Genomic DNA, 12,236 nt, shown 5'->3' with positions numbered 1-12,236 from the left:
TATAGAGTCATAGATTTCTATAGCACAGAAGCCAACACTTTGGCCCAACTTAGCTAAACTGGTAGCATTTGGTATTTGTCCAGCCTCTCCTTATAGCTAATCATTTCTCATCCATAGTTGCCTGAATTTGGCCCATGTCCCTTTTAACATTTCCTACCTGTGAACCTATACAAATGTCTTTTAAATGTTATTGCTGTACCTGCCCATATTAAATGTTGTACCATTTCCTCTGGTAGATTATTTCGTACACCCACTGCTCAGCGTACAGGAGGGAGATTGAAAATCTGGCTGAGTGGTGCCACAACAACAGCCTCTTACTCAATGTCAGCAAGGACCAGAGCTGATTATTAACTTCTGGAGAAGGAAACCAGCCATCCATGAGTCAGTCCTCATCAGAGGATCATAGATGGAGAGGGTCAGCAACTTTAAATTCCTAGGTGTAATTATTTCAGAGGTTCTGTCCTGGGCCCAGCACGTAAGTGCAATTGTGAAGAAAGGACAGCAGTCCCTTAAAAGATTGGGGAGATTCAGCATAACATCTGTACTGAGACAAACCTCTATAGATGTGTGGTAGAGAGTATATTGACTGGCTGCATCACAGCCTGGTATGGAAACATCAATGCTTTTGAATAGAAAATCCTACAAAACGTGGTGGATACGACCCAATTCCATCATGGATAAAGCCCTCCCCACCATTGAGCACATCTACATGAAATACTGTTGTAGCAAAGTAGCATCCATCATCAAGATGTGCTCTCTTCTCGCTGCTGCCATCACAAAGGTGGTATAGGAGCATCGACACCAGGGGTGGCCAACTTTTTACATTCCATGCGTCAATTGTTTCACTCACGAGTTCAGATGCGCCATACAACTCTTGCACCCCCATTCAATTCTTGTAAAAATAAGTTAATATAGAACTCCTGTGTGGAAAAAATCGCATCTGAACTCGTGCGTGAAGAAATTGAAGCATGGAATGTTAAAGGTTGGCCACGCCTGGTCTAGACTCAAACCACCAGGTTCAGGAAAAAGTACTGCCTCTTAACTGTCAGGCTCCTGAACCAAAGGGGATAACTTCACTCAACCTCACTTAGCCCATCACTGAAATGCTCCCACAACCAATGGGCTCACACTCAAGAACTCTTCGCCTCATGTTCTCCATATTTGTTGCTTATTTGTTTATTTATTTATTTATTATTTCTTTTTTTCTATTTGCACAGTTTCTTGTCTTTTGCATACTGAATGAACAAGTTGGTGCAGTCTTTCGTTGATTCTATAATGGTTATTATTCTATAGATTTATTATGTCCACAGAATATGAACCTCAGGGTTGTATATGGTGACATATATGTACTTTGAATTTTTGTGTGAATATTTGTGCAAAATAACGATGTCTATTCACACTACACTCCCATGGTTTAACATTGACACTTATTTCTAGAGATATCATTTTTAATGTCAGCTGTAATTGTGGTCTTAAAATATTTGATCTTCTTAAATCATATTTACCCTCAGAGCATTCAATTCTCTTCCAACGTTCCATATAATCTTATCCTTTGTGGCACTAAAGAGACATGACAGAAGCAGGGAAATGGAATTGGACCAAGTGACTCTTTCACCTACTGTAAATACAATTAATTCAATGGCCTCTTTAAATCCTACATATTTATAAGATTCAATAACTCAATTCGTGGGCATCTTCCTCTTCTGATTTATTTAGAGATACAACGTGGAACAGGTCCTTCTGGCCCAGCGAGTGCCACCGCCCAGGCACACACTTATTTAAACCTTTAACCCCAGCCCAGAGGTTCCCAACCTGGGGCCCACAGATCCCTTCCTTAATGCTGTTGGTCCATGGCATTAAAAAGGTTGGGAACCCCTGCCCTAGCCTAATCACAGGATAACTTACAATCACCAATTGACCTACTAACCTGTACAGCTTTGGACTTTGGGAGGAAACTAAAGCCGGTGGAGGAAACTCATACATTCAAAGGCCAGATGTATGAACTCCTCACGGACAGTGTCGGAATCCGACTCCAACATCCCGAGCTGTAATGGCGCTATGGTAACCACTACGTTACGTGTTCCTATTTTCCCTATTCAATACTTAAACCTCCCCCTTAAAATGTATTGTCTTTTTTTTTGTCTTAAAAGCCATGTAGTCAGACAGTGAAAACATTCTCTCGCAGATGGAACTCAACCCAGATAAGTGTGAGGTGAATCAATTTGGTAGAACGAATATGACAGAATATAGTATTAATGGTAAGACTCTTGGCAGTGTGGACGAGTCCATAGGACACTCAAAGCAGCTGTGCAGGTTGACTCTGTAGTTAAGAAGGCATACGGTGCATTAGCCTTCATCAATCGTGGGATTGAGTCTAGGAGCCGAGAGGTAATGTTGCAGCTATATAGGACCCTGGTCAGACTCCACTTGGAGTACTGAGGTCAGTTCTGGTCGCCTAACTACAGGAAGGATGTGGAAACCATAGAAAGGGTGCAGAGATTTACAAGGATGTTGCCCGGATTGGGGAGCCTGCCTTATGAGAATAGATTGAATGAACTTGTCCTTTTTCCTTGGAGCGACGGGGGATGAGAAGTGACCTGATAGAGGTGTATAAGACGATGAGAGACATTGATTGTGTGGATAGTCAGAGGCTTTCTCCCAGGGCTGAAATGGTTGCCACAAGAGGACACAGGTTTAAGGTGCTGGGGAGTAGGTACAGAGGAGATGTCAGGGTTAAGTTTTTTTACAGAGTGGTGAGTGCGTGGAATGGGCTGCCGGCAACGGTGGTGGAGGCCGATACGATCTTTTAAGAGACTTTTGGATAGGTACATGGAGCTTAGAAAAATAGAGGGCTATGTGTAAGCCTAGTAATTTCTAAGGGAGGGACATGTTCGGCACAACTTTTTGGGCCAAAGGGCCTGTATTGTGCTGTAGGTTTTCTATGTTTCTATGTTTGAACTTTCATACTCAGTCTCCACTGCCTCAAAAGGCTGTAGTTCTTCAGTTTTTCTTCATAATCATAACTTCAAATTCCTGGTATTTTTCAAGTGATCACTTTGGTACTGTTTTTTTAAAAAGAACTTAAGATTTGGTCTAATTGAGGTGTTTACCACCAATTCAATAAGCAAGTGTGATGCGACGTATTGAAGCACTTTCCACATAGAAAAAGAATTTCACCTCCTAAAATAATATTAAAATATCTATCACTTGTGAATTCAATCCTCTAGTTATTGTTTAAGAAACCATACGGAATTTATATTTATTTTCCTTTTATTCAGCCAAGTGCATTCTGGTTAGCATTCCAGTAATTTCTCAAAACTTCAGTTCACAATTTTCAGCAGTTTGCATCAAGGAAGAAAATGTTTACTTCAGCATTTAAACAATCATGAATAAAATATGTAAAGGAATGCAATGTTGCAAATGGTGGCAACTGTGGCAGCCTATAATCTACATCGAGATGACACTGCATATTATCAAAACACAAATACATTCCAATACAATGCAATCATGCCTGCAAATGTATAAACATTTTTGATGAAAATGGTCATTCAATTACAGAAGATTCTGCCTATTGAGAAAATTAATGGTTTTGAATCCATATTACTTGTAGCAATACTTTAAGGCCTGCCCTACTTCCCTCTCATTACAGACACTACATATTCCTTTAAGGGCAATAAATCGAAGGACATTAAAATCCATGCATATGTTGTAACTGCATATGTCGCGAGTCAGAAGGAAGTAACAGTGCTGATCCAGCAGAGTAACACAGTTGAATATACAGGTAACACAACAAGATGCAAAGTACATAAGATTGTAATTTAGAAATTATTTCAGTTGTTATGCAGTGTGAGCTCAGGTACAATCCAAAGGATATTCTTGTAAATCCACTGAAGTACATGGAAAAACGGAAATACATTGCACTGAGGACAGCAAATAGCCACAATCACAATACAAGGAAGATAACAATGAAGCTATGGAACATATGAATAGATCGGTGCACATATATCTGCATTCAATTTAATTCCTGATGGTCACAGCAAGATAATATGTAAATCCTGGAATAAGTTTCTTCTGGTATCTCATGTCCCACAAGTTTGAGTTAAACAGATTTGATCTGTTTAACTCGAACTAGCTGAATGATATAATTGTAAAAGTAATTTTCAATGATTTCTCAAGTCTCCAACTTCCAGCAGTTTTTGTCAAGGAAAAAAAAATGTTAATTTCAATATTCAAAGAATCATGAATAAAATTTATGAAGGAATATAATTTGCAATGTTCTTTAATTTTTAAGTGTTATGTGAGGTATCTTCCCTGCAAGTGATGGCCAACTGAGGAGATCTAGAGCGCTCATTTTACTTAAATCAAGACAATAATGTTTATCATTAAAAAACTGATCGGAATAGGATTAGGCTTCACCTGATACCCTTGTCCTGATTTTTTTTAAAGACCTTGTATAGTGTGTACTAAGCTATGTGCTGCATTGTGGTTAGCAGATGATTTGAAGCAGATTACATTGAAAGTAATAGCTATGATAAAGGTGTAGGTAAAGTCAATGAACAAAGTACATCAGGCTGCCCTTGGTGAACATTTTCTAAAATCAGCAACAAATGACACAATCACCAAATGATGTAATGGCACTGCATTAATTTAAAAGAATGTTGACTATATTATGTGCTGAGAGAGGATTCAGTTGTTTGTTTGATATACAAGTCATATTAGGCTAATTGAAGATAAATCATGGTTTGCAATCTTAAGACACAAAGATGCTACTATCACCCCCTGATTTTGGTAATTTCCATTACTCTTTTCCATTTTGGTGTCGTGTGCATACCAGATCTCCTGCCATTGTTTCAGTAAAAACAAGCTGGTGGTAATCGCTCCAGACGAATGAGATCGAATAATGTCTCATTTATGTTTTGGGAACTTGGAAACTTTTGGTTCCAAGTTTGCATATTGTGGGAAAATAATAATATAACAGTCAGAAATTTCTTAAGTTCACTCAGGAGTTTTCATTTTAAAAAAAACTATGAACATCGAAATTTTGAAATGAATAGCCAATGCAAAACTATTAGAAAGTTTAAACAGAAACCAAGCTTCTGTACACAAAATATGTATTTACACGCAAGGTTTCTATAAATACATTTGTGAGAGGCAGGGTGGCATAAATAAATCAAATTACACTTTGAATATCAAACGTTAACTTAAAATAACAAGGAATTTTATCCATTCGACAAGATAGCACATACTGATCGAGGCACTTTAATCAAATTTAGCGATCACCATCAACTTCTTCCTTACTGCAAACAGGCACAAATATTCATCATATAGGGTACCAGAAGCTGACAACAGTGAGATAAAAATGAAGAAAAAGATTAGGAAATGGTATCAGAGCTTTAAAAAAACTAGATTTTAAGATTAAGAAGAGTAATGGATGAAATGCAGCTTATATCAAAATGTTTTCTCCTCTAGATGTATCTGATAGCTTTGCTCATTTATTCTGATTGCATGAAACAACATGGGAGGGTGAAAATGGAGATGTGTTAGAGAGCAGAGCAGTGTGATTGATGACGATGGTGGCTTAAGAAATGTCACATAATACAAGTGTGCAATCCTTTTATGTATCACAACAAAGTGACTGCTCAGAATGGGGCTCAGTCAGCAGATGAGTTAATAGATTACAATACCGCCTCATTCTGGAAAAATACCACTTTAAAAAAAACACACCCACTGGTAAGGTCCATGATAATGCTGTGACTCAGATTTGTGGACAGTGGATGAAAGAAGGATTTAGGATGGAAGGTGACCACTGGAGAGGCTCAAGGAGAGGATCCTGAGCACTCATGCTAAAGAAACTCAGATAGGTTAGCAAGAACATCTGATGCTCCTGCCTCACCAAAAAAAAACTACAAAGCCATTACAAGAATAAAACTCTTTCTGCACTCAAATGTGCCTCAGATTTTTCTAGTGACCCAGCACTCAGTATAACCTGGGGTTATATTTACATATAAACGTGCCTTAGGACCCTTCTGCAGGCTAAGAACTACCATTCATCTTAATTAACAGGAAGACAAAAGTTCAATCACACCATTCTACCATCTTCTCAACAGCCTAATTATCACATTCTCATCAGGTAAATGTGTTAACATTGAAATAATATTTGTATACAGTATATTAATACTACTACACAAATAAAGGCAAAGCATTGTTTACCAAAGGCAAATGATACCCTTGTCCATAATAAGGTTCTATCTTGAAATGGACATCAATTCAAAGATGTATTTTAGTGTTTTTAGATAGATAACATCTAATGCAATGGCATGACCATGATCATGGCTGTAACTTTGAAATCAATGTGAAAAACTACCACAAACACCCATTTCAAGCAATGTAGACAGTTACCAGTAACAGTCATACATTTGATTTCGTAATATTATATTTTTAGAAAAATGTAAGTGTGGCCCAGCACTTTTCCCAAAATCTTAAATAACTAAAGAAAAATTCAAAAACATTATTTCCATTTTTCAAAATTTGACAATAAAAAAGGACCTCCACCACCTGGGTGAAGTTAGCAAATATGCTGCTTGGCCAAGACCAGCTTTGACGATCCAGCACAGCACTTGGTTTACGATTTGTAAACCTTGCACACGATTGCCACACCCAGCATAGCAATCACAAAGATTCCAAACAGCCATTTCAAGATGACATGCTCAATGGAAAGGGCAGTGGTCTGTAAAGCAGAAGAAAAAGAAACTCAAATTAACAAACTCTATATTACAAGTTGCATCTACTTTCCTTTCTAGCAAGGATTTAATAAAACAATGGTTTACAGTTCCTGTACTTCAGAACTCGGTGGTAAATTCCAGGAGGTTTGAGACAAAACTGCATCTATTTACCTGTGCAAATGCCCACATGTTCATGATTTTGCCATGTGCATAATCAAAAATAGAAGTCCTGAATTTGTTTTTACATATTCTTGCTGACAAAATTTGCACTACATTCTGCTGTTGCATCTGTTTGGAAAAGACCACATCATCTAGTAATTACACTGAGGAATTCGGCCTTTGAGCTGCAAGTACTTCCTTTAAGACTGGCAGGTAGGTATCAGGTAGGTTACATAACATTACTTGTGATTGCTCTAAACGTTTTAGCTACTTGAATTTAAATAAATACAATTCCTTGTGCACATCTGAATGACAGGAACCAAGGTAAACAAATCAACCCTCAATAGCTGCCATCTCTAAACACATTAAAGGAACTGTGTGTTAACCACAGCAGAGACAATGTAAAATTAATCAATGAGTAGACCCAAGAATGTCAAGTGAATGTGCCAACTACTTGCACTGCTAATGTTATACTTCTGTCAGTAATGGGCTGGATCACACTGCTGTTAATCAGGTGGGCCCAAAGGAAAGGCAGCACTTTGGCCTCCTTGCTAGAGTCAGGAATGAATTGGATGCACTTTACATTTACCCATCAATTTTACGTCAAGTATAGTTAATTTTCTGTCATTTTGTTCATCTGAGTGGGAGCATAAGACACTTCTAAAAGGTTCAAAAACCATTAACAGCAATGAGCTGTCAGAAGTCTATCAAAGCAGTCTGGGGCATGACCTCAGCTGAAGGTTAGCCAGTTTTCTCGACCTGTCAACGTTGCAGAAAGGCTATAGCCATCAAGGCTCAAGTTTGGCAGTCTAAAAAGTAGGTACAACCGCAGTAATGACATTGATAATGAACTTGGGAATCAGTGCATTGCTAAAACAGCAATGTCCTCTTTGCCAAATGTTGAAGATCACACTGTTCTATTTTGATGAAATAATTCCCATGTATCTAAATCATAATTTTGACATGGGAATAAAATATTTAAAATTTCCACAGGGGATGTTTCTTACTTCTTGCCTGTAAAAGACAAGCTAGCTAAAGCATGGAGAAAGATCGGTCACTAGTAAGCACAATCTTGATCACCTGGTGCTGTATGGCAGACTGAAGATGCAATTTGACAGGAACTAGAATGAGATAGTACACACTGGGAGGGAAATCCAAGAAATTGGGACTAACAGTTAAAATGAGACACTACTATCTTTGTGGAAAATAAATAAGTAGCCTTTGGATATTTGCCTTTGAAAAGAAATGGTCAAATCTTTAGTTGCTAATATGGATATAGATATTCTGTTGACACCATTATACACCTGTCATGTGATATTCCTAATTCTAACATTCTCCTTATGCTTACAACTCTAGAATCAGACTTACTTTTCCTTCAAAAAACTCTCAATTCATAAACAACTGTGAGGCAGAAATTCAATCACTCTCATAACACCCATCCCGCTTACCCAGCCTCCTTGCTCTGCAATCCATTGAGTAATTTGATTCTTTGCTATGGTCTTTCCAATGGGTTCTGTGACTCTGCCAAAATATTCCATGATTCCTCCCCGACAGACATATTTCAAACTCTTGTATCCAAAGCTTAGCAGGGTGATGGTGCGCCACCAGTTTATTTCATTATCAAATAATCTGTGTAGTTGAAAAATATATTTACATAAACAATCATGTCATTAGATTAATATTAGTCCTGGACTTATTTCCATCTGGCATAATTTACATATTATTATCTAATTATTTATGGTTTTATACTGCTATATTTATATTCTATTCTTGGTTGGTGCAACTGTAACGAAACTCAATTTCCCTCGGGATCAATAAAGTGTGTCGGTCGGTCTGTCTGTCTGATTGAGCTTCGGAAAATTTTCTTCTTACAATGTGGTTGCACTTACTCTAATGCAAATTTTTGAATTATTCCATTTCCTTTGGTAACTTATGAACATTACAAGGACTGAAAGGATAATGGAATAGATCATTACTACTTTACATCCCCATGGAGTCTTTTCAGGCTGAGGGTAGGTTTGTACTCTTGCTAACCTACGTTATGCCAAATATTAAGAACTAAAAGACAGCAACGCCACTGTTATGTTAATTTTTAAAGACATTTATTGACCTCATAAATTGTCAGCTTACCTTTCAGCAACTCTGCGGAACGACTCAAGCCCAAATGCAAAGGGAAAGTAGACTTGCACATCTCGAGATTCTCCGTTCTTTTGGTTATTGAGCTCATCTCCAATAATTGCCAGCTGACGCCCTATTTCCACAGAGGAACTGAGCAGATAATATTAGAACTCATTCCCAAAAAATCCAAAGATTAACTTTATACTATAAGAAATAAATAAAAATTTCAGATCTTAATGACCTTGAAGCACAAATCCATGGACAAAACACCATTTACTTCATTCCATTTCTCCTTTTTACTGCCCTTCTCCATTCAGACCTAGAATTTTAGCACCAGATCAAGAATGCTTCTGGAATTCTATTTAACATTATAACAGTGACAAAAGGACATAGAGTTAATTCTAAACTACCAATCATTATCTCCAAACGTAAGCTAATGCTGATGCATAACGCTTTGTGCTCAAAACTCTGAATCCACCTCTTCTGAACCAGAGGGGATAAAATTACTAAATAAACTAGACTGACTGAAATGATTATGTAAATTTTAGACAAAAATATTACAGAAGTTTTGTATTGAGAAACAAACCATACACCATGTACAAACACCAGGAATTTATGAATGGGAAACTTTCAAAATCTGGAGATTTACCATTGGAGAGAATGCAAGGAAGATTCATCAGGGTGTTGAATGGATTGGAGTACTTTAGTTATGGGAAGAAATTCGATAAGACTGCTTTCTGAAATGAGGCCATCTGAAGAGTGACCTGACACAAATGATTATGAGAGGCATAAAGATAGGGGGTAGCAAAAACAAGGCAGAATACTGTAGATTTAAGTGACTCGTGAATAGGCAAGACATAAAAGGAAATGGTCCTAATGTGGGTAAATGGGATTAATGTAGGTGGGTGAAAAGGTCATCATGGACATGGTTTCTGTCCTGTACAATTCTATACCTGGAATGTGTCTGCCACTCGTCCACATCTGATGTCCCAGGCGTTGTCACACCATTGCTCAGATCCTCTTCTACCTCATTATGATGTTGGCAGCAGACATTATTCTGAAAAATGTGCTCTATTTCTTCCTCCTGATTCTGCTCTGTATATGGTGGGGGGAAAAAAAACACAGAATAACACGTTACAAGCTAACATGGTTATTCCTATTCTCCTCTAAAGTTCAGACAGGTGGACCATCTATGGGCACCTCAATAAACTGTAAAACTATAACTTCAATATCATCACCACAAAAATCCTTGAACCAAAGTCAGAGACCCTTTACAGGGCAATATTTACAGCACAACAGCCGAGAACACACCCAACCTGCTCTCGTGGGTTGTCATCCATAAACTTAACATCAGATTCCCAAAACAGGTACTTTACCCTGAGTTCCCCACAACAAAAAAATTCCCACTGATCCTATTGAGGAGATACTCATTTTCAAGGCCAGTGTTCAACTCACAAGGGATCTGAACACAGAATTCCCGGTTGAAGAAGTAGAAGGGTGGGTTAGTAAGTTTGCTGATGACACAAATGTTGAGGGTATTGTGGATAGTCTGGAGGGTTGGCAGAGGTTACAGCAGGACATCAGTAGGATGCAGAACTCGGCTGAGAAATGGCAGATGGAGGTCAACCCAGCCAAGTGTGACGTGCTTCATTTTGGTAGGTCAAATCTGAAGACAGAATATAGTCTTAATGGTAAGACTCCTGGCAGTGTGGAGAATCACAGAGATCTTGGGGCCAAGTCCATATGACACTCAAAGCTGCTGCGCAGTTTGATAGTGTTGTTGAGAATGTGTACGGTGTGTTGGCATTCATCAGCCATGGGATTGAATTCAAGAGCCATGAGGTAATGGTACAGCTATATAAGACCTTGGTCAGACCCCACATGGAGTACTATGTTCAGTTCTGGTCACCTCACTACAGGAAGGATGTGGATACTACAGAAAGAGTGCAGAGGAGATTTACAAGGTTGTTGCCTGGATTGTTGCCTTATGAAAATAGGTTGAGTGAACTTGGCCTTTTCTCCTTGGAGCAACGGAGGAAGAGAGGTGTCCCGATAGAGGTGTATAAGATGATGGGAGGTATTAATCGTCTGGATAGCCAGAGGCTTTTTTCCAGGGCTGAAATGGCTAACATGAGCGGACATAGTTTTAAGGTGCTTGGAATGTACTGCCGGTGATGGTGGCAGAAGCAGAAACAATAAGGTCTTTTAAGAGACTTTTAGATAGGTATATAGAGCTTAGAAAAATAGAGGGCTATGTGGTAGGGTAGTTCTAGGCAGTTTGTAGAGTAGGTTACATGGTTGGCACAACATTGTGGGTTGAAGGGCCTGTAATGTGCTGTAACTTTCTTTGTTCTATGTTTTAAATCCCACGTAAAGATGATGTGCTCTGTATGTAGCATAATTTCAAGGTGAACATCCAATGGCAAGTGCAGATTTGATGAATGACTATTGTCACTTAACCACCATTTACTGCAAAATCTGGAACTTTCTATTAGTACCAGTATTCAAAATAATACAGCTACAGATATAATGCTACAAAAATGAGATTTATCACACGTGATAATTTTAGAATCAGTAATGCAGCTACTTCTAATAACATCCATCTTACAGACCAGCTCCCTTCAAACTGCACTCACCCACATTAATGATAGATCAGTTCTGATGCAAACTAATCTAACTCTATTTCCCACATATGCTACCTAATCTGCATGGTATTTTGTTGTGCTTAGTTATTAATTTACTGTTGTATTTACCCATTGTCAAGGTAACAGATTCAAAATTCATTTGTGCACAATCAGAATGAATTTTATCTAAAACTTGGCTTACAAATGGGTTTTCATATATTTGATCCAGCTCTTTCATTGTTCGGAAATACATACAGCTGGAATAAAGATTAGAATATTCATCTAAGACTAATGGACAAGCTGAAATAACAAACAAAAGCATGTAGTTTTAAAAATTACATAATTTTGTAATAATTAATCCTGAAAATGAGAATCTATGCCAAAATTAAAAGCTGAATTTTAGGGTCAGAAGTTTAGAAGCTGTAAATGAAAACCCAATTTTCAAATTATTCAACATTTTCAAGGTTTTGAGATGAGAATCAGTTGGCCAATTCAGTGATTCATGATGATTATTCTGGAAAAGACTGTAAAATGCCACAGCCAGTACCATTGTTGATGACAGAACACCCTTCTCTTTCTCTGTCAGCAACTTCTGCCTTTCCACAGTTGGCTA

At 38.0% G+C, this 12,236-nt stretch overlaps 1 protein-coding gene across 1 annotated transcript in view; it reads right to left on the bottom strand.

The window, feature by feature from the left end:
- Positions 1 to 3,063: 3,063 nt before the first annotated feature.
- The window catches only part of LOC134352359 (bcl-2 homologous antagonist/killer-like), a 35,286-nt gene continuing 26,113 nt past the window's right edge, over positions 3,064 to 12,236 (bottom strand). The window contains exons 4-7 of the mRNA XM_063059666.1: positions 9,953 to 10,094; positions 9,012 to 9,149; positions 8,330 to 8,510; positions 3,064 to 6,727 (exon numbers count right to left, since the gene is read on the bottom strand). Of these exons, the coding sequence (XP_062915736.1) occupies positions 6,623 to 6,727; positions 8,330 to 8,510; positions 9,012 to 9,149; positions 9,953 to 10,094 (566 nt within the window). The 3' untranslated portion in view covers positions 3,064 to 6,622. The remainder of the gene's footprint in view (positions 6,728 to 8,329; positions 8,511 to 9,011; positions 9,150 to 9,952; positions 10,095 to 12,236) is intronic.

This window comes from Mobula hypostoma, chromosome 9 (genome assembly GCF_963921235.1).
Source record: "Mobula hypostoma chromosome 9, sMobHyp1.1, whole genome shotgun sequence".
Taxonomy (NCBI): Eukaryota; Metazoa; Chordata; class Chondrichthyes; order Myliobatiformes; family Myliobatidae; genus Mobula; species Mobula hypostoma.
The sequence above is the reverse complement of the archived record's forward strand: the minus strand, read 5'-3'. Positions and strand labels throughout refer to the sequence as shown.